This window comes from Rhamphochromis sp. 'chilingali' (assembly GCF_963969265.1).
Source record: "Rhamphochromis sp. 'chilingali' genome assembly, chromosome: 1".
NCBI classification, from domain to species: Eukaryota; Metazoa; Chordata; class Actinopteri; order Cichliformes; family Cichlidae; genus Rhamphochromis; species Rhamphochromis sp. 'chilingali'.
In genome coordinates, this window is record NC_137929.1 from 65,039,287 (window position 1) to 65,067,130 (window position 27,844).

At 41.6% G+C, this 27,844-nt stretch overlaps 1 protein-coding gene across 3 annotated transcripts; it reads left to right on the plus strand.

The window, feature by feature from the left end:
- The first annotated feature begins 264 nt into the window (after positions 1-264).
- LOC308405104 (NACHT, LRR and PYD domains-containing protein 12-like) lies at positions 265-26,905 on the plus strand. 3 transcript variants are annotated; one of them, XM_080895527.1, is made up of 10 exons: positions 265-1,210; positions 2,526-2,845; positions 6,835-6,966; positions 7,223-7,324; positions 11,247-11,482; positions 11,589-13,575; positions 14,509-14,682; positions 22,929-23,102; positions 24,265-24,438; positions 25,271-26,905. In XM_080895527.1, exons 3-10 carry the CDS (start codon positions 6,857-6,859, stop codon positions 25,278-25,280), a joined length of 2,967 nt encoding a protein of 988 aa, XP_080751653.1. In that variant the 5' UTR covers positions 265-1,210; positions 2,526-2,845; positions 6,835-6,856; the 3' UTR covers positions 25,281-26,905. The 3 variants fall into 3 exon arrangements, with proteins under 3 accessions (XP_080751653.1, XP_080751651.1, XP_080751652.1); XM_080895525.1 differs by having other exon boundaries at positions 2,526-2,762; XM_080895526.1 differs by having other exon boundaries at positions 2,526-2,762; positions 11,592-13,575.
- Positions 26,906-27,844: the final 939 nt, after the last annotated feature.

A 27,844-nucleotide genomic window follows, 5' to 3' on the forward strand; every position in this document is an offset into this window, starting at 1 on the left:
TATCTTAATTTTCGCTTTGGGGATAAATAAAGTCTTTCTTATTCTGACCCTTGAGAAATTAAACTCTGTGAACCAGTTAGCTGGAAGGTTCAAAGCCTCGTGAAGCTTCATCTGAAAATCACTAACAAAAACACTAACAATACACAGATTGATTCTTTATTTCTGTACTACAGAGTTTGAACTGCTCTATTTTTACATCACTGCCCACAGACTCGCAGTCCCAGCACATTACTGAGAATTAGGAAACTCACATTTAAATGATTGCATCTGTTAAAGGAAATTTCCCCTGCAGCTGAACAAATAACCAAACCCTGTCACCACATTTGAATGAAGCGCAGGTGCTGATGATGCTCACTGTTGGTTTCAACTCTGCTCTCAGGCTTTACTTCACTGGGGAAGGTAGAAAGTGTGACTGGATCCATAGACTAGAAACAGAAACTCACTCTGAATGTTTGCAGTGTAAATATTTATACTGCAAACAGTGTGACTGTGTCAGAGCTGATCAGGTATCAGTGTGTTCACACTGCAGCTACATCAAGGTTTCATATCAAAACTTTAATCTAAACCAGTCTGACCAGTTTGAAGGCTACATTGAATAAAAAAAACACAAATACATTTTATTAGACATTCAGTAAAGTTTCTACAATGATCAACATCAATGAAATTAATGGACTGATTTGATTTGTCTTCTCCAAAGGAACATCTTTAAATCATTCATTAAAACTCACTGTAGTTAAAGAAAGTGATTATGAATTATAGTTTAATGCAAAGGTTGATATTTTAAAGATCAGCTTGTAAAGAAGTGAAAGTGACTTCTGTTCAAACTTTCCTGTTTTTAAATAAGTTTTTTAAGAGCAGTGAAACATTTTCTGGGGTCTAAAAGCCAAATCAGTAAAGATAAAATCTTGTGACAAACACATCTCCGTAATGGAGATGAACATGCAGCAAAAAATTCAAAAAGAAGTCAGTCACATCTGAACACAGAGACACACACAGGCACATCAAATGCAAATTTAATGGAAATGAAAGAGAATGAAATCAGAGAAATGTTCCAGTGTCCAGTTAAATGAACTCGACTGTTCCTGCTGAGCTCCGCCTGAGCTTCACATGGAGTCCCGCCTCCTTCCAGGAAGCAGCTCAACTGTGTGTCCCTGTTTAGTGTCCAGGTGTGGAGTGGAGCTCGTTGTTGCTGTCTCTGTGTGAAGAAACTGTAAGTTTGCTTTTTGTTTCTACTCTGTAATGTTTGGACCTGATGTTCAACTCTCATTCCAGGACAAAATTTATGTGTTTGAAGACAAATCCACGGTATTATAGATTATTGATTGATTGAATCCACACTGATTATCAGTCAGTAACTTAGCACTGAAACATTGGTTACTGTGATGAACAGTTTAAATAGATCTGTATGAAACTTTTGAGCCATCAAACACTAATCATTGGTCTGATAGATCATTGCGCTTCTTTTAACCGGAAAAATTACATAAACTCAGTTTGTTCTAAAAAATGTCAGCGTTCATATATCTGCCTGTGGAGGATTTGACTTGAGTCATAATATGAAGCAAAGTGTTTGGACTCTGCAGCTTTTGTGTTTTTAATCAGTGGATCTCAATTTTCTTTTAGCATTTGAAGCTTTGAACCATTAATAGTTGGTCAGTGTGTGTCTCTTGTGTTTCTAGTTTCTTGTCTTTGGGCTGTTTTGTCTAGGACTTTGAAAATTTGTTCCTTGTGAGTTTTCGGTCTGAATGATGCTACTTGATGTTATACGAGTTACTCATATAAAGTTTAAGATCACCACAAAACACGCAGTCAGATACACAAAAGAACACAAATCAGTCAATTTTTAACCATTAATAGCAATAGCATAATATTTATAATAAACTAAGAATAATTTGTTATAAAGTCCTTCTACATCAGACAGTCAGTGAAGCCAGTTTGTTGGAAATGTTCAGGTGCAAAGATGTAAAACACTTTAACCCTTTAAAGCCGATCGGAGCGGACACGCTCTGTTTTGCGTTACTATTTTTAAATCCCAGTAGCACTGCAACCACGTAAGCTAGCGCAAAAAATTTTTTTGCATATGAAACCAGAGGAGTTGTACTTACATCTGATGCCATCAGCTTGTCCTAGGTCACGGTTTCCTTCCACATGAAGCTTTGTAAAAACTGCATAAAAAGCGCTTGCAGGAACAAAAACATAATATTCCAGAAACACACTTTGCCGATCCGATCAGCTGTTCAAAACACTTCCTACGTTGGAATAGACGTCAGCGCGAACTTTTGCATTTCCGCCATTACCTGCCCGAAACCGGAAGTGACGTCATTTTCGCGGAAATGTAGTCTTTTTTACCATCAGGGCCTCAGGGCCTATACTGGTCTTTTTAAAAGTTATGTTTGACTTTATGAGTTTCTGTGTCGTTTCTGGGATGCTTAGGACTCATATTGCACTGCTGGAAATATTTTATTTTGACGCATATGCTGCTTTTTTGCAAATTTGCACTATAATATTTATTTTCGTTTTTCCTGCAGTGTATAGAAATTGGTGTATGTCACGGTCCGGGTCAGCGGCCGTGTGAAGAGTGGAAGGAGGACTCAAACGCAGCACTATTTCAGACGTGAAGGGTGATTTATTGACAATACTGAACATAAAGAGGAGATGGCAAACAGAACTAAGGACGAACTAAACTGGGAGAAACTACACAAAGGAGTGGCAAACCTGAACATGAAGGGAGAACAGCAGGGAGAGCACGCAGGGGAATTCACCGGGTATGAACACAGACGACGCGACGAGGAGCAGAGGAAAACACACACTATAAGTACACAGAGAGACACTGGGAAATCACACACAGGTGGGGGATACAGCTGGACCTGATTAACCTGACGAGACGGGGGAACACTAACACCAGGGACCAATAGAGGGAGCACAAACCCAGAACCCAGTACCTAAAATCCCAAAACACAAACCATCCCAAAACAGCCACGAATAATAATGAAAGTAATAACAATAAAGAACACAAACATAAAGTCACTGAGTCATGGTCGCAGGACCATGACAGTGTATTTCAAAAATAAAACTATGAAGACACTCAAAATAAATTTCCTGTGGTGGGAAACTATTTTGTGCAACTTTTTTTGTAGTTACAGTTTTGAGGGATAAGCCTCTTAAATTTCTCTAACTAGAAATATATGTTAAAAAACAAAAACGATTTTCAATTTTTTTGTAGTTTATTGCTATTTTTTGCAATTTATGTAATTACTATGCACTTCATGCATGTATATTATTAAAATTTAGGCTGTAATGGTTGTATTGATGTATAGCAACTTGAAATGCTCCCAAAAATGGCTCTACAACTAGGGTTGCCAACTCCCTGAAAAATAAATAAGGGACACCTCCTGGCCAGGGCCGGGCAACCCAGTTGTTTTCACCCTTCCCAGTGTGGTGAATTTTCTAGCTCTTTTTTTGTGTGTGAAATTTTTTTTTTAACCATTTGACTTGAAGTTGATTTAAGTAGATGCATATTCTATTCTTTGTGATATGAACACATGTGAAACAAATGATCATTTAGACATTTATTTTTAGCTCAAAATGACAATATTAACACAGTAAAACAGGTCTCTTTCTTAAACAGAAGCCTGTCATGCTTAACTTTTGAGAATATAAGTAAATCTTTCTTTAAAAGAACTCTGTCCTGCTTAACTTAAAATAATAGAATATAATAGAACAAAAAATATTCTTGTAACAGTGCACATTTAGTGCATTTAGTACAATTGGCTTCATTTGAGGTATTATTTCAGCTTTTCTAATGCTAATCAGCTGCTCCTGTTTGTAAACCCGCTTGTTCCCATGATTACGCATCTTAACTCATCATCATTATTCATCTATGTATTACTTTTATGTATTAGTGATCTATTTGTTGTAATCATCTATCCTTGCAGTTGTTTATTACACAAAATAAGTTATATTATCACACTTCTGGCCACATAGCGCTGATATTCACTGCACATGTCCATATTAACTTTTTCCAGCCAGGTGTTTTCCTTTTCCCATTCTTCCCTTTCTCTGAGGGGAACAAACATTGCTGCTCTAATGCTGGGCTCACACTGTGCGGTTTTAGGCCCATTTTGAGCTGACTTTTGAGTCGTGCGACCGTTTTGGTGATCGGACCGATTTTGTCCTCTATCGTGCGTCGTGTAGTATACGTGGGGTAACGAGAAGCGATTAACACCTCACGACCAGCTCCCGATCATCAATCGCTCGTGAGGGTGTCACCACAGCCGCTCACACTGCTCACGCGCAAACACATAAACGTCAGGGAAAAAGACGGAGCAGCACGACTGTGCAGCGTGTGATCTGGACACAAGCAATGGAGGCACAACTTGTAGAACTTTAGAAAGCTCATCCGAGCCTTTTCGATGTGGCATCACAAAATTATCACGACCACAACAACCGTGAAAATAGTTGGATTTACATTGCTGCTCAATCACATCTGCCCGATCAGTGATTTTATTTATTTATTTTTTTTACCATCCCAGCCTTGCCGTAATGGTCCATTTGATTCACCTTTTATTGTTTATTTTATTTTCACTTACTGAATACGGGACAGACTTGACTGGGGGAAAGAAGGGGAGAAAGAAAGAGGGAAAGAGAAACAGCTGAGAAGAGGGACGGGGGAGAAGGGCAAAAGACAAAAACCAACAGAACGGGCAGAGAAAAAAAAATGCATATATCGATCACCTGGATCACCTGTTGAGAAAGAAAAAAGAGAACAAGCAGAAGAAAACAAGAGTAATAGAATAAACAACATCACAATGATATATGGGAATATGACAGTAAATACTAAATATTAAACATTATTGTGCAGCACATAAGATCAACAGAACACAGTGTGCTTTGAGGTAGGAGCCAAAAAGGGTGTAGTTTGTGGGTGTGATCACCCATGTGTACACCTGTGAGCATGGACGCGCTTGTATTTAAAAGGTTCCTTCATGTAATGATCTGCTAGAGGGTGTGGGGGGGCCACAGCCCCGTCCTCCAGGGCATGAAGCAGGTATGGAGGAGATCAAAACTCCAGACATCCAGAGGCCCCCAGAACACAAGAGACCAAGGAAGACCAACAGAGGGGCAGCTGCGCCACTGTCCCAGAAAGAGCTGAGGAGAGTCCCAGATGAGGGCTCACTCAGCAGCCGCGGAGCAGAAGCCAGGGGGAGTTGCAGTGACGCGCCCGTGAGCTCTGCCGGCAGCCAGCTGTGCCTGAGTGACCGAGCCCCAGGCCGAGAGGTCGGGGGCACCCCACCTCCGAAGTGGCCCGAGCGAGCCCCAGGCTCCAGGCCCCGATAAGCGGCCGCCAAGGAGTGAGCCGGTGTGTACCTGGACGCCCATCCCCGGACACAAAGAACCACCAACGCACCGATGTCTGAGGGAGTCCGCCACTGGTAGGGGAAGTGGTGGTGGTGGTGGGGGGAGATAGGCCTTCTAATCTTGGAGGGCCTGAGATGTCCCCATAGAGGTGACGTCTGATACCCAACCTGACATATAGACACAGACATACAGGCACATACAGATACAAACATCCATTCCCACCCTCATGCTCTCATATGCACTTAGCTGCCCGATCAGTGATTTAGCAAAGTTTATGGTGGTGGTGTGTGTGTCTGTGTGAGTGAAAGACAGAGGGAGAGAGAGCGACAGATTTTCTGTTATAACCTTAATTTTATGGACGCACAGTGTGAGCTCTCAGGTCGCATCAGAGCATCAGGCAGTATAGTGTGAGAGTACATCGTGACCTACCAACTTCTAACCCCTGCGAGTCAATCATGCATTGTGAGCCGGAGCTGAATAATGCGACTGAAAAAAATCGCACAGTGTCTGCCCAGCTTTAGGTGTACTGTCGTCCGAGACTTGCACCGCAGTCTCGGCGTTTGTTTCCCTGTTGGCCATGCTTCTTGTTGTGGTCATTTGTTGTCTTGTCTAGTTGTCGGTATTTTCTCCGTAAGCGACCTTTCCTCGACCAATGAGATGAGCGGTAATCTGAATTGTCATAATCGAATTGTCATAAGTGTGCTGTCTGCTCATTGGTCACAAAGCAGGGAATTATGTTTTCAAACAAAGCGTTAATTCCATTAAAAGTTATAGACTACTTTTGATTCTCACTGTATTACGGGACAAAGTGCGTCCCTTATTAGCTCAATATGGGACGTGTACTTTTGTTTCTAAATACGGGATGATTCCGTATTTTAAGGGACGGTTGGCAACCCTATCTACAACATGTAAAAATATAATATAAGCTCTGGCGGACTTGGTTCTATGGTAGGTCTTAAAGGGTTAAATTCATCGTTTTTCCTTAGACTGTTTGAATTCAGTGTGTCAGAGAAACAGAAACATGGAGGTGTGTTCATGACATGACATGAATCCTGATGTCAGAGAGAAACTTTAGATTATTCAGCAGAGCTGATGTGGGACTGAGATCTGCATCAACATGAATGTTACATGTATGAAGTTCACATGTTAAACTACGACAGTCACAGATATCATGTGTGGACATCATGTGATCCTAAAGTGTCTTAGTGGCCATAAAAGAGCTTTAATTCATACTGAGGTCAGAGTTTGCAGTGAGCTGACTGTATCACACTCAGAGCTGTTCGTAATGTTCAGTCATTGTCTTGCGTTTTGTGTTTCGGAATGACTTAAATTTCTAAGTCAGCAGGTGAGATCATGTTTCTGTGATCGCTGCTCTGGATCATGTGACCTTTTTTCTAGGTTACATGATAGGTCAGAGGTCAGCGACTGTAACTCAGTTACTTCTGTTAATGTGAACTCACGGAGTGTTTGTGATTTCAGACTGACTAAAGTCCACAAGAAGATGATGATGGAGAAAGAGGAGGACAGAGCAGAGTCTGCAGGATTCAGCTGTGAAAGTGACGACTCCAGAGATAATCCTCCAGACTTCAGTACTGAACCTGGACCAACGAGGTCAGAGAGCTGAACTCACTGAGTAACAGAAATAATTCTGCACTGACATTATAATTAGTGTTGATTCTGGTTGAATTTCTGACTGTGTTTGTCAGCTGAGAGGAAATGAAAATGAATTTCTAACAAAACTCAGTTTTGTCCAGTTTTCCTGTAAAAAGTTGAACTCTAATCTAAGAGGACTGTTACTGACAGGAAACAGCTGCATTATCTGCAGTCTGTGTGATCACAGCTGCTTCAATCATGTTTGTGTCTGCAGAGGTCAGAGGTCACAGTCTGCAGGGTCCAGCTGTCCGTCTGTGAGGAGTGACTGGTCCAAACCTGAAAATCCAAACGTCAGTGGTGAACCTGGACCAACGAGGTCAGAGAGCTGTGATGACTCCTTTACATGTTTGTGTTTTCCTGGATAAATATGACCTGAAACATCCTTAGATTGTTACAAAGATTCATTAAAAAGAAAACAATGAAAGAGAAAAGATCAAAATATTATACTTGGTTATTTGCTGTTTGAGGACAGTGATGCTCATGTCTGTGGGGAAAGTGCGTACTGAGTAGTGTTGGGCAAGTTACTTTGAAAAAGTAATTACTTACAGTTACAAGTTACTTCATCAAAAAATTAACTTAGTTAATAACTGAGTTACAAGATTCTAAAAGTAATTACTTGAAAAGTAACTATAGCGTTACTTTAAAAAAACGTTTAACCCTCTGGGGTCCAGGGTGTAATTGGACATTTTTAATGACTTTTGAGTGGTTATATTTATTTATTTATTTTTATTTATCTATATTTCACCTTTAAAAACTTTTTATTTGGCTTGTTTGGTATCATTCTTTTCAGCACAACCTCATGTGTCTGAATTTACAGTTATGTTTTCATTTTGAATCTAGAATCAGACAAAAAACTTAAATACGAATACAAAAAGTTATATTTTTTAATGTGACAACCAAAGCAGCTAAAGCCTGGATCATAATTGCTGCTGTTAATGAGACTGCCATCATGACAACACTGAACAACAGTGGTGTGGATGTTGTGGATAAATCCCACGATACTGATGCTCAGATTTAATCACAGGAAACAAAACCAGATGTTTCCTTCAGATTGTAACCTTTGGATTGGACGATGCAGATTCCAATAGAGAATAAATGTTGTTTTTCAGCTGTGAAAAAATAATCAAATTTTCTGGATGGTTTGCTCTGGCAACCATCAAATCTATACTTGTGAATCAGATTGCTAGATGGAGAAGTGTGATTGGTCACTCCGGAGAACACATCTCCGCAGCTCCAGAGTCCAGTGGCCATGTGCCCTACACCACTGGACCATTGTGCTTGGTGATGTCAGGATTGAATGCAGCTGGTTGTCATGGAAACCTATTTCATGAAGCTTTGTTCTTGAACTAATCTGATGGCCAAATGAAGTAGTGATAGGCTCTGCAGAAACTTTGCACTTCAGTATCCACTGACTCCAAAAAAATAATCTCTCCATTGAACATTTCTTGTGATTTCCTGCCTATTTGGAGCTAAAAGAGGCGACCAAACATATGAGATATCAATGGAAAGCCCAGGATATCCTCTATCTAGTACATCAGGATTTAGTATGGCAGCTTGTCTGTGAAGGTTCTCAGTCATCCAGGTCATCGTAGTCAAAGGAGCTTGCAAAGAAAAGCGTCTGGACTTCTTTAAGTTACTTGAAGACGTTTCACCTCGAGAGGTGAAACGTGAAACGTCTTCAAGTAACTTAAAGAAGTCCAGACGCTTTTCTTTGCAAACTCCTTTGACTAGTATGGCAGCTTGAATAACTCAAAAGATATAGATAAAAAAAACAAATGTCCATTACAGATCACATTAATGTATAGGCTGGTTCTCAGAAGGATATTGTGTATATGAAGTAAATGTCAGGAGAAAGCAAGACAGACACAAAGCAAACAAGTAATTGTCGTCAAAGTAACGTAAGAAAATGTTTTAGAAGCACCAAACAAACTCAAACTGACATGAACGATCAACAGTTACAAAAATGTTTAGAGTTGCTGCACAAAGTTGTCACAGGAGATACTGTCAGCAATGTTTCATAAATGTCTTTGATCTCATAGATGTTTCGTACTGCAATGACTGATCTTCTAAAACATGTTTTTTTTTTCTTTACTTCATGGATACAACTCATTCAAAATATATGTAATAATGTTTAAAAATTATGAAAAAAAATTTGAAAAAAAATGATATAATCTTTCATGTTGTCCTTTGAGAATAAGTTTCTAAAATAAAATTTTGAAATCTGTAGTTCTAGTTTAACAGTTGTAGTTTGATAGCAGAGACCAGAGCTCTGAAAATGATTGTGGTGAAGCTTATTCTGAAATATTTAGTATCCTTGAAGATGTCCTGGAGCCTTCATCTCACAGCTGCTGAACAGAGATGTCTAGTCTTATTAGTTTAACTCAGAGAAAAACTTGTCCTGATCAAAATGAGGTTGGGGGAAAAGAATATGAGAATTACACACCTAACTAATAAATGATTAAATAGATTAAGAGAAGCTACTGGAGCCAGTGTGGACACAGCGGCTGGTCACCAGGAGAACCTGGAGACGCTACAGAAGCTGATCTGTTAATGTTCCCTTTGATTGTTTCCTTTCCTCAGTCTTTCTTTCTTCTCCTCCTTCCTTGGAATTGTTGTGTGGTTTGACATTAGGACCAGTGTGCAGTGTGGGTTTCCCTCAGACTGAGTGGGAGAGGGTTGGCCCACTGCATGACCCCCTGACTCTTACCGAGTCAGCGGTGGGTTGGTTGTAATACTTGAGAGTGGGAACAGCGATCGTCTCCTCTCGCTATGCCAGCCCCTCAATACCAGTTTCTGACCACATTTCTGTTGCATATATGCTAACAATGCTAATGTTAAAGGCTGCATTATCAGAATCAGAATCAGAATCAGAATACTTTATTGATCCCTGGGGGAAATTATTTTTTGTTACAGTGCTCCATTTTAAACCAACATTAAGACAAGACAGACAATACGCTAACTAAGAATAGTACAATATATACATATATATACATACATACATACATAAGTCACTTATAAATAAATAGTTGGAAAAGAAACATGTGTAGCTGTAGCAGCAAACAGTGTGTTAAGTGGATGCGTTGTACAGGGAGATGGCCACAGGCAGGAATGATTTCCTGTGTCGTTCAGTGGTGCTTTTCGGTAATCTCAGTCTCTCACTGAACGAGCTCCTGTGACTGACCAACATGTCATGGAGTGGGTGGGAGGTGTTATCCAACATTGTCTTTATCTTGGACAGCATCCGCCTCTCCGACACCACCTTGAGGGAGTCCAGCTCCATCCCCACAACATTGCTGGCCTTACGGATCAGTTTATTAAGTCTGTTGGCATCTGCGACCCTCAGCCTGCTCCCCCAGCATGCAACAGCATAGAGGATCGCACTGGCCACAACAGACTCATAGAAAATCCTCAGCATTTTCTGACAGATGTTGAAGGACCTCAGTCGCCTCAAAAAATAGAGACGACTCTGGCCCTTCCTGTAAAGTGCTGTGGTGTTTTTAGCCCAGTCCAGTTTATTGTCAATGTGTACTCCAAGGTATTTATAGTCCTCCACAATGTCAACACTGACCCCCTGGATTGAAACAGGGGTCAAGTGTTTCCTGGTCTTCCTGAAGTCCACGATCAGTTCCTTGGTCTTTGCCACGTTGAGCTGCAGATGCTCAACCAATGCTCAGCTGTGTTGTTCAATAATAAGAAGCAACAAAGGCAAAGATGTTTGGACTTCTGTTTGATCCTGCAGCTGGAGCAGCTGTCAGAAACCACATCTCTAATGTGGCACCGAGTACAGTCTGACTGACAGCTGGGACACCTTTTACATTCATTCATGTTTTAGCTGCTTAGAGTTTATGCTGGAGGGGTACCTGCTCACCTTGGATATGTTTCTGTAACTAATCAGTTACTTCTGTAAAGTAATCACAATTATTAACTAAACAAAGATAATCTGTATACACTGACTGGAAAACATGAAGGATATAAACAGCACCCTCCAAAGGAAGGCTTTTACTGTGAAGTCTTTGCGGGAAATGTGCAGTCACAGCAAACTGCAAGCAGATTGCTGAATGTTTAATGAGAAAGGCAGACAGAAAATGAGTTCAATAGTGTTGATGAAATCAATGAATCATCACTTTGTTTCCAGATTGAATGCTCTGACCCACAGGACTTCTGCACCATCTTTTAAATTTGGATATTTTGTGCAAAAGTCAGTAAATGATTTTAGTGATAAAGAAATGTGTTCACAGAGAGAGGAAGAACAGTGGCGTTTGTGAGGAGGAGCAGCTGCCCTGCTGTGCTTTGTGCCAGGACGTCCTGAAGGATCCAGTCTGTACCAGCTGTGGACACTGGTTCTGCAGACAGTGCATCTCCTCATACTGGGACAAGTCTGCTTCATCAGGAGACTCCTCCTGTCCCCAGTGTGGAGAAAGATCCAGAACCAGAGCTGGACTGCAGACAGCCAGTCAAAGCAGCTGTGTCCAAAGTAAGACTAAACATCTGTCTGCTGATGGACTCGTTTCTGAAAACTGGACTTTTTGTTGTGTTGTTCACACATTGAAGAGTTTTCTTTCTGTTTTTCTTTCTTTCAGCAGTTGTTGGTCTGCAGGAGCTTTTAGATGAACATAAGATCAGTCTGAGGAGGAGATGTGAACGTGTGGCAGAAGGATGTGATGAAACAGGAAGTAGAACCCTCCTCAACAGGATCTATACTGAGTTCCACATCACAGAGGGACAGAGTGAAGAGGTTCATACCCAACATGAGGTGAGGCAGCTGGAGACAGCTTCCAAGATGGACGCCCTCCATGGCACTCCAATCAGGTGCCAGGACATCTTTAAAGCCTTACCTGACCAACAGAGACCCATCCCCATCAGAGTGGTTCTGACTAACGGCGTGGCTGGTGTTGGAAAAACCTTCTCAGTGCAGAAGTTCACTCTGGACTGGGCAGAGGGCTTGGAGAACCAACATGTCAGTGTGGTGGTTCTGCTTTCATTCAGGGAGCTGAACCTGATCAGAGATGAGCAGTACAGTCTTCTGGAGCTGATCCATGTTTTCCATCCAACATTACAGAAGGTCACAGCAGAGAAGCTGGCTGTCTGTCAGCTTTTGTTCATCTTTGACGGCCTGGATGAAAGCAGACTTTCATTGGATTTCACCAACAGGAAGCTGCTGTCTGATGTTACACAGAAGTCATCAGTCAGCCAGCTGCTGACAAACCTCATCCAGGGGAATCTGCTTCCCTCGGCTCTCGTCTGGATAACTTCCCGACCTGCAGCAGCCAATCAGATCCCTCCTACATGTGTTGACAGGATAACAGAACTACGAGGCTTCACTGACGCCCAGAAGGAGGAGTACTTCAGGAGGAGATTCAGTGATGAAGAGCTGTCCAGCAGAATTATCTCCCATATGAAGACATCCAGGAGCCTCCACATCATGTGTAGAATCCCAGTGTTCTGCTGGATCACTGCTACAGTTCTGGAGGACATGTTGACTACAGAGGAGAGAGGAGAGCTGCCCAAGACCGTGACTGACTTGTACTCACACTTCCTGCTGGTTCAGACAAAGAGGAAGAAGAACAAGTACGATGAGGGACATGAGACAAGTCCACAGGAGCTGACGGAGGCTGACAGGGAAGTTCTTCTGAAGCTGGGGAGGCTGGCGTTTGAACATCTGGAGAAAGGAAATATGTTCTACCAAGAAGACCTGGAACAGTGTGGTCTGGGTGTCACAGAGGGCTCGGTGTACTCAAGAGTTTGTACAGAGATCTTCAAACGAGAGTGTGTGATCTTCCACAAACCAATCTACTGCTTTGTTCATCTAAGCATTCAGGAGTTTCTGGCTGCAGTCTACATGTTCCACTGTTTCACCAACAGGAAGACAGAGGTGGTGGAGAACTTCTTATGTCCCCAGGTGGGAAACTTCATCTGGGATGAGGAGGAAGAGTATGAAGATGATGATAGTGATACTGATAATTATAGTGATGATGAAGGATTGGTGAATGATTACGTGGATCCAAGAGAGGTCTGGGACCAGAGCACTATGATGAGAACGCAGATGATTTACTTCCAAAAGATAACTTCTATGACCAAGAAGCTTTTTGGAAGGGATCTCCGATCATACGATGCATTTCTGAACAGAGTCATGGAGAAATTCCTCCAGAGTAAAAATGGCCACCTGGACCTGTTTGTTCGCTTCCTTCATGGCCTCTCTCTGGAGTCCAACCAGAGACTCTTAGGAGGTCTGCTGGGTCAAACAGTGATCAGTACAGAAATCATCCAGAGAGTCATCAACAACCTGAAGATGATGAACAGTGATAACATGTATCCTGATAGAAGCATCAACATCTTCCACTGTCTGATGGAGATGAACGACCTCTCAGTACATCTGGAGATACAAGAGTTCCTGAAGTCAGAGAACAGATCAGAGAAGAAACTCTCTGAGATCCAGTGCTCAGCTCTGGCCTTCATGCTGCAGATGTCAGAGGTGGTTCTGGATGAGTTTGACCTTCGGAGGTACAACATATCAGAGCAGGGACAACTGAGACTGATTCCAGCTGTGAGGAACTGCCAAAAGGCTCGGTGAGTCCAGATGTGATCATTAACACACTTTATTAGTGTAGATTAGTAGTTTAGTTCTTCAGATGTACACAGTAACTCTCATTAGTTGGAGTTTCTCAGATAAAATTATATTTTCTGTTTATCAGGAAATGTGTATGTGCATTATCCTGCATTGGTAGTCATATGCTGTGTATTGTAGACTCACTTCTACATGTAGTTCATGTGTTGTGTCATTTGGGGGCAGTATTTTAAATCTGCGGCTGCTGTTGTTGGTCATTCAGACGCTCCTGTTATAGAGAAGACAGAAATAAGAATCTTTGTAGTGAAATGAACTATAATGTTAAAAATCGTGACAGAGAAAAAAAAAGAAAGATAAAATGAGCTAATCATTTCTTTTTTTAGTTCACTTGAAATCAGATATGATATCAGCAGCTCTGAGTTCAGTTGTCATTATTGTCCAGTGATGAGATTTCTGCTCCGTTTGGTAACAGTTACCACATTTTTCCTGCATGTCAAATTGAACAGTCGTACCTGACAGCAGCAGGTAGCAAACAAAGATCAGCTTTCTCCGGCTGGAACTCTTCACTGAGCTGAACTCATTCAAAATGTTCTGGAGTCAGATTCAAAACAGGAAACAGTCCAAATGTCTGACTTTGGATCAGATCTGACTGACAGACCGTGAACATTATGGAAGCCTTAAAGTGATGCCATCTTCCCTCCTTCATCTGCACATTAAAGCCAAACAAAAATGCTCATTAAAAGTCTGCAGGTCTGAGAGAGACTGAGTCATTGTGTCATGTCAAACACAGTAAGAGGAGCTGAAGCACAGATGTAAAGAGCAGACGTTCATCAGATTGTGACGTCACTCCGTTTTGTCTTCATGTACATTCAGTCTGTTTATAATGCAGAATTTCCTCTTTTATAATAAACACATTTTATATTTTCTAATCACAGACTGACTCAGTGTCGACTCTCAGAGACTCAGTGTGAAGTTGTGGCCTCTGCTCTGAAATCCAACCCCTCCCATCTGACACAACTGGACATGAGTTTAAATGACCTGACGTTTTCAGCAGTGAAGCTTCTCTGTGCTGGACTGGAGAGTCCCAACTGTCGACTCAAGACTCTGAGGTGAGTTCACTGACAGCAGATGTTCTTGTTTTTCTATATTTCAGATCTTTGATTGATGTTCATAAATGTTCAGGATGTTGTCATGTAATTAATATACTCTTAGTGCTTGTTTTCTGATTATATTGTTTTATGTACTTTAATAATGAAGGGTTGTAAAGCAAGGCCACTTGTGACTCACAAACTAAGTGCTCAGCCAGACTGAACAACAGGAAGTTAGTATAGAGCTATACTAGCATATTAATAAATACAGGAAGCCAGACAAAAAAGAGGAACTTGTACCATATAAGCACTGTTTGTATCATCATCATCATCATCATTGTTTATTTATATAGTACTTTAAAAACACGCAAGGATGACCAAAGTACTGAACAATAGAAACATAATAGTTACCATAAGAATAATAAATACGATAAAATAATGAATATAGCAAAAACAATAAAATGCAAGTTAGTCAACCACAGAGTCAAAAGCCAGTGAATACAAATGTGTTTTCAATCTGGATTTAAAAACCATCACTGATGTCGATTGCCTAATGTGAAGAGGAAGATTATTCGAAAGCGTAGGAGCCACAATGGAGAACGCTTGGTTTCCTCTCAGTTTCAGCCGTGATTTGGGGACTGAGAGCAACAGCTGCTCAGCTGACCGGAGTGAACGAGTGGGGACATAGGGCTTCAGCAAATCAGACAGATACACAGGTGCCAGACCAATTAAAGATTTAAAAACCAATAAAAGAACTTTAAGATGAATCCTAAATTGAATTGGAAGCCAGTGCAAGGAGGCCAGGACCGGAGTAATGTGCTCAAATTTCCTTTTACTAGATAAAAACCGTGCCGCAGCATTTTGTACTAGTTGCAGGCGTGTCAGAGTTTCCGGTCCAACCCTTATTAAAAGGGAGTTACCATAATCCAAGCGTGAGGTTATAAAAGCGTGGATAACAGTCTCCTTGAAAGAAAAGGTTTAACCTTCGACAGACGCCTGAGTTGGTAGAATGACGATTTCACCACTCCATTCACATGGCCATCAAAGGTAAGTGCAGAGTCGATTTTTAACCGAAGATTGGTAATCGAGCTCTTCAGGTAAGGGGTCAGAGCAGCAAGGTCAACATCAGGGATGTCAGAGAAACGATTCGGGCCAAACAGAATTGCTTCCGTTCTACGTTCATTAAAATTTAAAAAGTTTTGAGCCATCCATGACTTAACATCACTAAGCATATAGATGAAATGCAACTTTGTGTTTACGAAAGATCGCACCCAGTGGCAGGAGATATAATGAAAACAGTAATGGCCCAAGAATAGATCCCTGTGGTACACCCCATGACAGAGGGGCCACAGAGGACGATGACGAGCCCAACTTAACACAGAAGCTCCTGTTTGAGAGAGATGATTTTATTCACAGGAGTGCCAAGCCAGAAAGGCCCACACAATGCTGTAATCAAGAGATCAGAAGGTCGTGATCCACTGTGTCAAATGCAGCAGTCATATCTAGTAGTATAAGCACTACGTGTTTACCACAGTCCGTCGCTACCAGGATATCGTTTATAACCTTTATGAGAGCTGTCTCTGTGCTATCAAATGGCCTAAAGCCGGACTAAAAAAATTCAAACATTTGAGAGTTGTTTAGATAATCCATCAGCTGAGTGTGAACAACCTTTCCCAAGATCTTACTCAGAAAAGGAAGTTTAGAGATGGGTCTAAAATTTGACATTACTGAAATATCTGAGCCTGGCTTAAGGGATAAATAATTGCATGCTTAAACTCACTTGGTACTTGACATGACAAGAGGCTGGTATTGATTATGTTCAGAATATGTGGTCCAACAGTAGGAAACACCTCTTTCAGAAAACGGGGATGAACGACATCATTCGGAGAACCGCATGGTTTAGCAGTTAACACAAGCTTCTCTAGTTCAGGTAGAACAATTGGTTGGAAAGCAATAAGAAAATTTAAACAGGGAACATGCACAGCCGGGCCAACAGAAGATAAAGTTATTACACCTCAGAAGATTGCAAAAGAACATGATCCTGTGCATTCAGTACAGAATTAATGGTATTATACAGAACACGAGGGTTATGTGAATTAACAGCAATAAGTTGTGAAAAATAGGAGTTTTTGGCAGTCTTTACTGCCCTCTGATAAGCTTTCCAGCTCGTCTTAAGAGCTTCCAGAGAAACGTAGAGCATGTCCTTTTTCCATCGTCTTTCACATCTCCTACATTCTCTTCTAATGGCTCGAGTAAAATCGGTTAGCCAACGGCTGGACTTGGGTTTACACTGCCTGAGTCTTAGAGGTGCAACAACATCAAGGGCAGATTTACAAACAGAGTCCAGGTGAGATAGTAATCCATTTACGGAGGACGACTCAGAGGGACTGGACACAAGTTGTTCAAATAGTGTTGGAAAATCCTCAGCAGTATCTGAGCCGAAGGCACGATAGCATCGCATAGGTGCAGCCGGTTTAACAACAGGACTAAGAGGAACAACGTCAAATAGAATGGGCATATGGTCAGAGAATACAGCATGCGCCACATGTAAGATACAGACAGATAATCCATATGATAACTCCAAATCACAGTCAGCGAGAAACTCTGAAAACTCAGATAAAAACTCCTTGTTATATTTAGGAGGCCGATAAACTATTGCACACAGCAATGAAGGCGAGTGGCCCAGTTCACACAGGCAAAGTTCAAAGCTGGTGTGATGTGTCCATGAGGATAGTTGCTTAAACTCAAAGTGTGATTTAAAAAAACAGCTAACCCCCCGCCATGACCAGAAGCTCTTGGAGCACTAAAATAAGCACAGCCAGCGGGCAGCAGTTCAGAAAAAACGCTTAACTCACCGGGTGAACTCTAGGTTTCAGTCAAACAGAGGAAATCCAATGCATGGGAAGAAAAGAAATCCTTCAGGATGAAGGTCTTATTCGCCACCGATCTGGCATTTATTAAACCCAACCTGAGGGGAGCTGGAAGACATGTCAGTGAAATTAAGAGTCAGGGGATGAGGGGAATGACCCGCCAATTTCCAGAGGCGAGGTCACTGAGGCAGTTAAACAACTCCTTGGTGGCAGAGCCCCTGGTGTTGATGAGGTCCGCCCCGAGTTCCTGAAGGCTCTGGATGTTGCAGGGCTGTTCTGGTTGACACGCCTCTACAATGTTGCATGGAGATCAAGGGCAGTACCCCTGGGCACCCCGGCGTGGTGGTCCCCATCTTTAAGAAGGGGGACTGGAGGGTGTGTTCCAACTACAGGGGGATCACACTCCTCAGCCTCCCTGGGAAAGTCTATTCCAGGGTGCTGGAAAGAGGAGTTCGTCCGCTAGTCGAACCTCGAATACAGGAACAACAATGCGGTTTTCGTCCTGGTCGCGGAACACTGGATGATAGGTGTCAATAGGAAATTGTACATAAAAGTCAGTATAATCTTTTAATTATATAAGTTTGTATATGGTAGAATACTGCATGTAATCATTAGTGTTTAGTTGGTGGCATAGTGAAATAATGTCTCATCCTCGGGGGGCTGTAACACTTCAAGGTGTTTTAGCGTCCACCCCCACATCCTGGGAGCATGGGGAGAGGTCGTACCTTGTTTTATTGTTTTATTGTTTTAACGTAGCTATGTCTGTTTTAGTCTAACTGCCTTTTGTTTAGATGAACTGCTGGACTTCTTCACTGTGTTATCCAGGGTAAACCATCTAGGGTGAGGGGGAGACTACCCTCTTCCTGACCAAGGATGTTTCCTTTTGTGCTTTTATGTTATATGACCCTTTGATCAGCAGCAGCACCACACACACACACACACACACACACACACACACACACACACACACACACACAAACGTACACCTCCACATTTTAATGTAAAGAACAAACGCTCACTGAAGTATAAATAAAGGCCGGGGCAGTTCCTCAGCACGAGTCTCAGTTCTGGAGGCTGCCCTTGCTAGCAAGAAGTTCTGTGTGTTTCTCTTCTCTGAGTCTTTACTGAAGAAGTGTTTTAGAATAAATTTCTTAACAATAGGTTTGTAGTGTAACAAGTGTCACCTGGCAGTTTGTTGCTTTCTGCCAGGTGATTGGCTGAAGAGCTGTGAAAAGGTAGTGGGTGTGTGGGGTGAAGTGAGCGCTCTTCTGTGGAAAAAACCAGAGGCAATTAATTCACTCAGGTGCGAGTGGGTATACTGTCGGTAAGAGACTTTTGCCATTTTTGTTTGGATCGTTTGCTATTGCATGTGCCTATTTTTAATGTGTCATTGGACTTTTTTAGTGTGACCACGAATTTTAATAGAAGAATTGATCAAGCTCTAGATCGACTGCGCGCAGGGAAACTGATCAATATTGTAGGTATATTGAGTGTTTGTTTTAGCTTCATGATTTTGAATGGTTTTATAAAATTGCTATTTTATTGGGTAATATTTTAATTGATAATGTTGTTTGTTTTTCAGCTGTGCTGTCTCTGCTGTCCTTTTTTCGTTCTTTTGATTGATTTGTAATTTTGTTTTGGTTAGTCCGTCCAGCCGTAAAGGCGGTTATTGATTGAGAGTAAGTTGTGTAAGGGCGGACTAACCTCCCTTTTGTTTTTTTTGTTTAATTGTTTGTGCCACTTCCCTTTTTCTCCCAGATCACAGGCCATACATAGCACTGATTCCCAGCTGCGCTGAGACCCGAATTGTTTGCAGTGTGTGCCACGATTGCAGGGTGCATGGGAGTTTGCCCAACCAGTCTACATGTGTTTTGTGGACTTGGAGAAGGCATTCGGCCGTGTCTCTTGGGGTGTCCTGTGGGAGGTACTGTGGGAGTATGGGGTGTCTGGCCCATTGCTACAGGCCATTCGATCCCTATACAACCGTTGCAAGAGCTTGGTTTGCATTGCCGGTAATAAGTCGGACTCATTCCCGGTGGGTGATGTGCTCCCCCAAGGCTGCCCTTTGTCACCGATTCTGTTCATAATTTTTATGGACAGGATTTCTAGGTGGAGGGCTTTCACTTTGGTGGCTTCAGAATCTCATCTCTACTTTTTGCGAATGATTTGGTTATGTTGGCTTCATCAAGTGAAGGCCTCCAGCTCGCACTGGAGCGGTTCGCAGCCGAATGTGAAGCAGCGGGAATGAGGATCAGCACCTCCAAATCTGAGGCCATGGTTCTCAGCCGAAAAAGGGTGGAGTGCCCACTCCGGGTCGGGGATGAGTTCCTGCCCCAAGTGGAGGAGTTCAAGTATCTCAGGGTCTTTTCCGTGAGTGATGGGAGAAGGGAGCCAGAGATTGACAGACGGATTGGGGCTGCGGCTGCAGTAATGTGGACGCTGCACCGGTCTGTCATGGGGAAGAGGGATCTGAGTGTAAAAGCGATGTTCAGGAGCTGTGTGTAGTGACCGAAAGAACAAGATTGCAGGTACAAGTGGCGGAAATGAGCTTCCTCCAAAGGGTGGCTGGCCTCTCCCTTAGAGATAGGGTGAGAAGTTCTGCCATTCGGGAGAGGCTCAGAGTAGAGCCGCTGCTCCTCCACATCGACAGGAGCCAGTTGACATCTGACAAAGATGCCTCCTGGGCGCCTCCTAGGTGAGGTGTTGGTGAGGTGAGACATGTCCCACCGGGAGGAGGCCCCGGGGCAGACCCCTGACACACTGGAGAGATTATACCTCTCAGCTGGCCTGGGAATGCCTTGGTGTTCGCCCGGATAAGCTGGAGGAGGTGGCTGGTGAGAGGAAGGTCTGGGCATCTCTGCTTAGGCTGCTGCCCCCACGATCCGGCCCCGGATAAAGCGGATGAGGATGGATGGAATTATAAATGTTTTGACCACTATGAGTAGGGTTTTCTCTGTTCTATCATGGCGATTAAAGAATAGGGTTAATAATGTGTCTGAAGATAAATATGAAGAAGTTTGAGTCCTTTCAGAAATGTTGTGTCTTTCCAAATAACTGAACAACAGTTTTTCCTTTTTGCTCCAAATAGAAGTGACATACTTGATCAGGGTTCATTTAAAGGCTGACAGAAGCGGGGTGGTGATAGAGAGATGTTTGACAGGACAGTTTTTCAGCCTCCACAGGTTCATGTTGTGCTCCATCAGTCAGTGAAGATCAGGTCAGTACTGATGAGGCTGTAGAGTGTGTGAGTGATGAGAGTGAGGCTGCTGAAGATCTGATGATAGCAGATAAAAACCGGCTGCAGAGACTTTGAGCTTCTGTGGAAGCAGAGAGAGAGAAAAGAAAGACATGAATGTCAAAGCTAACAAAGGTGAAGTTTGGAGCTGTGATGATGTTCATGGTATCAGAAGCTGATATGGCTGCTTAAGACAACCCAGGTTAGGTGTGTGTTAAAGCAGAGGAACACAGTGCAGCCTAACACAGGCCCAAACATGACAACAAAGCAGGATTCAGGCTCTGCGAAACGATTTCAAACAGAAGCTGGAGAAGAGAAAGGACTCTGTTGGAATGACTACAGAAAGAAGGCAGCCGAGACCAGTGTTTCCATGGAGCCCAGTCTAACATTCATTTATACACTAACGTACAGAAGTGAATGGAAAATGAATCCCTAGTTTCAAATGTAGAAATAGTTCTCAGTTCATTTACAGAGTTTAATACAGTTCATGATCAATTAGAAATGTTCCAAACAGCAGCTGAGAAGAAATCTTCTTCAAAAAGTTGAATCCAATTCCAATAGTTTGAGATGCATTTGAATGCAGCGTGAGCAGTTCACTGCCTAACCCCATAAAGACTGTCGGTCTGAATTTTTCTTTATTTCTATTGGCTGTCAGTGAGATTTGTGATGGACCCTCGCCACCTGAGTTTGAATGATCAGCTTCTTTTCCTTCTTCAATAATTAGTCATACAGGACACACAGTGTGTCTACAGAAAAGCTGAAATCATTATGGAGGCATCACTGGAATATGGTAATGAAATAAAGCAGTTTGAGCTTTTTCATGAGTGGAAATTCATTGTGATTGTGAGCTGCTACAGCCTCCAGATTAGCCAGCAGCTGATCCTGCTCAACGTTTTCTCACCAACTTTAATGGAAGTGTGATGTTTTCAGCTGGAGTGATGGTGAGGGTGGCCTCCCTCTCCTCTCCCTCTCCTCTTCTCTTCTTCTTCCTCTTTCATTTGTAAAGCCACTTCTGCTGCTTTTATTCATTTGGAAGTCACATAGCTGAGTTTGGGAGATGCTAACAGATTGAAAAAAATCACATTTGAATTTCCAATAAAGGACTCCACAGCGTTGAGTAAAAATAATGACAGTAGATGTTTATGTGAAAGCAATAGAAACAAATTTGTGTCTGATGTTCTTTCACTGTTGCACTTTGGTCTTGTTAAGGGTTCGATCTTGAGGACGAGAGTATAAACAACCATGGTCCAGAAGAGCTTCGTCAAACAATTGATTTTAATGAACACATGTGGTGAGATGTACACTGCATAACATCAGCTGTAGATCTCCGCCCAAAAAGACACTTCAGATTGCTTTTGATTCATCAGGGTTAACGTAGTTTCACTTCCTGGATGCAAAGCATGCTCTGCAAACCTACAGTTTCCTGTCAAGATTTTTAGGCCCAGACTATACTCAGAGTTGGGCCTTTATTTTATAGTGCAATATAATCTGCATATAAACATTTAAGATTATGAAAAGCATTCAAAAGCATTTAAGATTATAGATTCAACTCAACAGTTTAAAGTGGTTATAACTGCACCTGTAATAAAGGCTAATTGGGTGCCAATATGTTTAAACATCTGAATACAATATCAATGCTGTAGATTATATTATTAATGGAAGGGTAATGATAATGATTATGAACAATAGCAGGAAAATATTTCTCTAATCTCCACAGTCTCTATGTGCAGCTGGCTGTGAGACCAGTGCTCAGGGACGGTCTACAGTGTTGTTAGTCCAGGTCAGAAGATGACTTGTTGGAATGAAAAGGAGCTTGTAGTTTGTCTACTTTAATGATGTGACTGGAAAAAGGTGTTGGACTTAAAATATGTCCATTTCTTCCTAACTTTACTTTTAAAGGTGAAGCCATGTGGTTCCTGGAATGAAAAACACGACTTTTTCATGTTTTTTGTGATAAATTTAGGACTTTAATTTGAAAATGCAGATTTATATCTTTTGTTGTGTTTGTTTGAAGATGCTTCTTGTTGGCTTCAGCTTTTTTGAGTTTCCACTTTCTAAACTTCTACATTTTGAGCCTTCTTCAGCTCTGAACAGATGATGAAACACTGAATGATTTCAAGCACATACTTTGTCTAATAAACTTACATTTATTCTTCATACAGACTGGGGAGCTGTGGTTTGTCAAAGATCAGCTGTGATTATCTGGCAGCAGCGCTGAAGTCTAACCCCTCCCATCTGAGAGAGCTGGACCTTAGAAACAACAACTTGCAGGATTCAGGAGTGAAGCAGCTGTGTGGTTTTCTGGAGAGTCCAGGATGTAGACTTGAAATTGTGAGGTCAGTCACCATGTTTGTATGTAGTACACTTAACCTGTGTTTCCATATGCTAGGAACTTCCTGTTGCTCTAAGGAGGACTGGAAAATGTGTGAAAATCTCCCAGTCAGTTCACAGCACACTTCAATCATTTTCCTCCCATGTCTTATGCTGATTCAGTGTCACATTCATCTTTGGTCCTTGTTCTGCATCCCCACCATGGACTTCATTCCTTTCCAAGCCAGCCTTGAGTGTCCTTTATTCAGCTCATCCTCTGCTTTACTTTTAAATAATAATTTTGTGGATTTTAGTGATCCCTGTGGGGAAATATGTATGAAGCAGTGGGGAGCCACTAAGTAGGCACAGCGGGAGCACTGAGTACGGACGGTACCTTGCTCATGGGTACCTCAGGGTAGCCATTCAATGGATTCAAACAACCAACCTTCCAACAATGGAGCAATAACCTTGTCTACTGAGCTATCCCTGCCCCCCTTTTAGCTGCTTTATCTCTCTTTGAACAAGTTTATGTGCCTCAATCTTTTTCTTCTCTCCCTCATAACAAGACAGCTTCTTCTGCCTGAGAACATGTTGGAGTGATTTACTAATCCATGGCTGCTTATTGGGAAAATACTTCCTGTTTTCAAAGTAATCCCCATTTTTCCCCAGAAAGAAATGTAAGTAGAAATCAATGATCTAAGTGAGAACATGAGCCTTTAAAAAGTCCCAGTGGGTGCAGTCAAAGCAGTCCCTCAGTCCCAGTATAGAGTCTTTGGTCCAGACTGGAACAACTGTGTGCCCAGTTTGAGCTCTCTTCAGTCCTGTGATCTGACAGACCCAGAGGGGCCATCACATCACATTTAGAAGCTCCCCTAATGGAGCAACTACACACGTCCAATACTTAGTCTGTCTTATTGGATCAACTGGAAGAAATGATTCAAGGACTTAGTCACAGAACAGAGATTTAAATCTCCAAACTCAAACTGGCGGCATCGGGGCATATAGTCTGAAAAGTCTGCACAGTTTCCTGTTTGAAGCTGCTTCCTGTTGGCTTCAGCTGTTTGGAGTTTCCATTTTCTAAACTTCTACACTCTGAACCTTCTTCAGCTCTGAACAGATGATGAAACACTGAATGATTTCAAGCACATACTTTGTCTAATAAACTTACATCTTTCATTCTTTGTACAGATTGAGAAGCTGTGGTTTGTCAAAGATCAGCTGTGATTATCTGGCAGCAGCGCTGAAGTCCAACCCCTCCCATCTGAGAGAGCTAAACCTGTGGTTAAACAAGCTGCAGGATCCAGATGTGAAGCAGCTGTCTGACCTTCAGCAGAGTCCAGACTACAGACTGGAGACTCTGAGGTCAGTAGCTTATTGATTGGAAACAAACACTTCCTGTTTCTGCCTTAATGGTCACTATAGTAACGGCTGACACACTCTGATCAAACACTGTCAACAGCTAATCAGCTCTCTGAAAAAAGCAGCACACAGACCAATGGCTGCATTCATTTCCAAGTTTAAAGCAGTGAAGAACACAGTCTGTAGGTGAGGAAGAATTTAGTGAGAGCAGATGTTTGGATGGAATTCCTCCAGTTAACAGCTGGAACCGTCCATCTGGATTGTTGGGGTTCCTTAAGAGCTCAGAGTTGAAAGACCAAGGTTATTGTGTTTTTACAATAACCTTGGTCAGACTGCTATACAAAACATAGAATACAAATGTTTCATACAGCATTTGTATTCTATTTTATCCTATTGTATATAATATTTTATTTTGTTTTATTGTATATAGTATTTTATTTTATTGTATTATGTAAATTTGTGTACATTATCTTATTCTTATTCTATTCCAGTGTTCTCTAATTTTTGCTATATAATTTTGCACTGTCCACTTTCTATTGTAACAAAATAAATTTTCAACTTGTAGGACTAGTAAAGGTTATCTTATCTTATCTTGTCTTATCTTATTCTAATGAATGAAAGTCCAAAAAACATAGAAGTGAGAAAAATTTTCATTAACTTCAATAAAAATCCAAAGATTAGAAAAAGTGAAGCAACAATGAGTCCTAGTACAGTCCCAGCACTGAAGTCCCTGCTGCTCTTTATACTGGATGTGCTGCATCACTGACTGACAGCTGATGAAGAGTCTCTAAAAACACTCGTTTATCTCCTCTGCTCTTCCTTCTTCTCTCTGCAGGTGGAGCTGATGATGGTAAACAGGACGGTGAGAGAGGATGAGCTGTGTCCCGATTTGATTTTTTATTTGTATTTTTTAATGAAATATATGACATATACTCTCATATATACTATGTAATCATATATACTTGTATACACCATACATATACATACACCTGAGTGTTTTATATGATGGAATCACTGAGCATTTAACCTACATGCTGAAATCACAAGACCCAAAGGTCAAATATGGAAGTCCTAGTACAATGATATTTGACCCAAAGGTCAAATATTATCTACAATTATATTAATAAAACTTTGTGCCATTTGCTTTGTGAACACATGTTGATCAATACTGTTTGAAACAATGTGTTAAGGCCAGCAGTGACTAGCCCAAACATGGGGTTAATTCAACTTGCCAATGCTAAAGTATGGGACCTCTTTTCTCTGCACTCTTTTGTGCTTATCTATTTTGGCCCCACTGGGTATGCACCTGGGGTGCTGTTTTCTCACCTCAACCACCAGTAGGTGAGAAAATTTCTTTCTTAGCATAGATAGCAGTTTACTTCAGGTAAGCGCACCTAAAAAAATTGTCGAATTGATTAACTTGAATTGGCACTGCAACCTTCCACGCCATTCAAGTCACCATGTGTCCACCCAACGCATAGTTACGTTTGTCAGGAGGTGCACGTCAGGTCACGTGGAAGGTTACGGCGTAAGTTACTCAGATTACTCACAGAAGTCTAAATCAACCTTCAGTCTGAGTCGAGTCAGCCGAGGTTCAGAACAGTGGATCCTCACATCGCTCATTCAGAGACTTCCTCAGGGGTTTGTGTGAGTACAGAGAGACACAGCTCTGCTTTATTCATAATTACTAGTCAATAAATGGGCCTACAATCATTTTATAGCACAATCAAATGTAGGAGTGTCATGTGACCTGGGGGAGAAAGATATAGAAGTCCTCCCTGACTGCGTCTACATCACAACTCAGAGGTTCAAAGGTCTTAATGTCCAGCTTTATGTGATTAAATATGATCAGAGTGCTGAAACAGAACTTTTCTCTGTTTCCTAATAATAAAGAATTTTTATTGTTAATCAAAGATAAATGAGTCCTTTGTGAGAGGAGCAGGTCAGCAGGTTGGATCTAAGGTTCATGTTGAAGACTCCAGCAGAGACACTAGAGGGGGAACCTCAGTCCAACCTGTGAACCTGTCAACTGATTGTGTGATTTTTGGCTTCATCTGCTCATTGTTGCTGTGTTAGATGGTTCATTCAGAAGGATTTGGATGACATCACACTTCCACTGGAGGCCCAGCTGCTCTCCTGCTGGGGGATTATCATGAACACAGAACTCGGGGATAAGAGCATCTTTAGGCCTGGCTGACCTCTCCTCACCAAAGAGAAGAACAAACTCAGAGTAGCTTAGTTACATCAGTAGAGTTTAAATCATCTGATTATTATTATTTGATTTTGCTAAACTGTTTTAATAAAGTTTCTAGTAATGAAAGTGTAAATTGTAAATTTTAAATCTTCTTCCACTGATCTGTGAAGTTGTCACTATATCAGTGAGTTCCAGCAGAAGCAGAAGGAAAGGATTCAGTAATGACTGAGCGTTTGGATTCAGGGATCAGTCCTGGAATCTGGACTGCTCTGATGATGCTCCTCCATCTAACTTATTCAGTGAAATCATCTGTGTCATTTTCTCCTGCTCAGGGATCCACTCAAAGCTCAAATCCAAACCACTGAAGAAACTGCTGGAAAGAATTCAGCATTGATTTAAAAACAGTGACAGTTTATGAAATTAAGTCATCAAAATGATGCAACTTGCTTCAGATATTTAGGATGATGAACATTTCTGCCCTTTACTGAGGCCACTTTGTCCATTTAATGAAAGTGTCATGAACAGTTAGCTGTGACATCATCAGTAAGGAATAGTTATGGTGAAATCAAACTGTTTATGATATTTCATTGACAGCACTTTAAAGTCTGAAGGACGTCTTATTTTGTTGAATCCTGCTGTTGAGGGGACGAATCAAGCGTGTGCAGTTTGGGAAATGACAAATATGGTATTGTACCATTTTAATCCTGCAAACATTTGTTTGATTTGATTTCTCATTGGAGGAGAAAGAAACACAGCAAAGAGCGTTTAAAGGCAGAATAACATAAGTCAAGACAGGATGGTGTTTAAAAAAGTCCACAGCTGTGGAGTGGAGCTTGTTGTTGGTGTCTCTGTGTGAAGAAACTGTAAGTTTGCTTTGTTTCCTCCTTTAACAGTTTGTCTTTAGGAACTTCACTGTTTGTTCAGCTCATGTTGGATTTCTTCACACAACACACTGTGTGTGTTTGTATTAAAGTCAGTGTGTAATGTTTTCCTGGCTAGCATCAGCTGTGTGTCTTGAGCTGGGAGAGAAAGTTAACTGGTTCTTTATGTTCATGTAAACAGCTGGAGATAGAGAGAGGAACATGAGGGATTTTCTCGGTTTTCATACATGGAGTTCCAAAGTAGATGAAACATGTGTGACTTTGTTTCACACTATTATGAACTGTTAGCTCTGCTCTATCAGACTGTTTATGGTGGAACCCTGGTTTTAAACTG

Coding starts and splice junctions, on each gene's coding strand:
- LOC308405104 (XM_080895525.1), top strand. CDS start 2,653: ATGGCAAACAGAACTAAGGACGAACTAAACTGGGAGAAACTACACAAA. Junction 2,763..6,834: donor CACGCAGGGGAATTCACCGG/GTATGAACACAG, acceptor TTGTGATTTCAG/ACTGACTAAAGTCCACAAGA. Junction 6,967..7,222: donor ACTGAACCTGGACCAACGAG/GTCAGAGAGCTG, acceptor TTGTGTCTGCAG/AGGTCAGAGGTCACAGTCTG.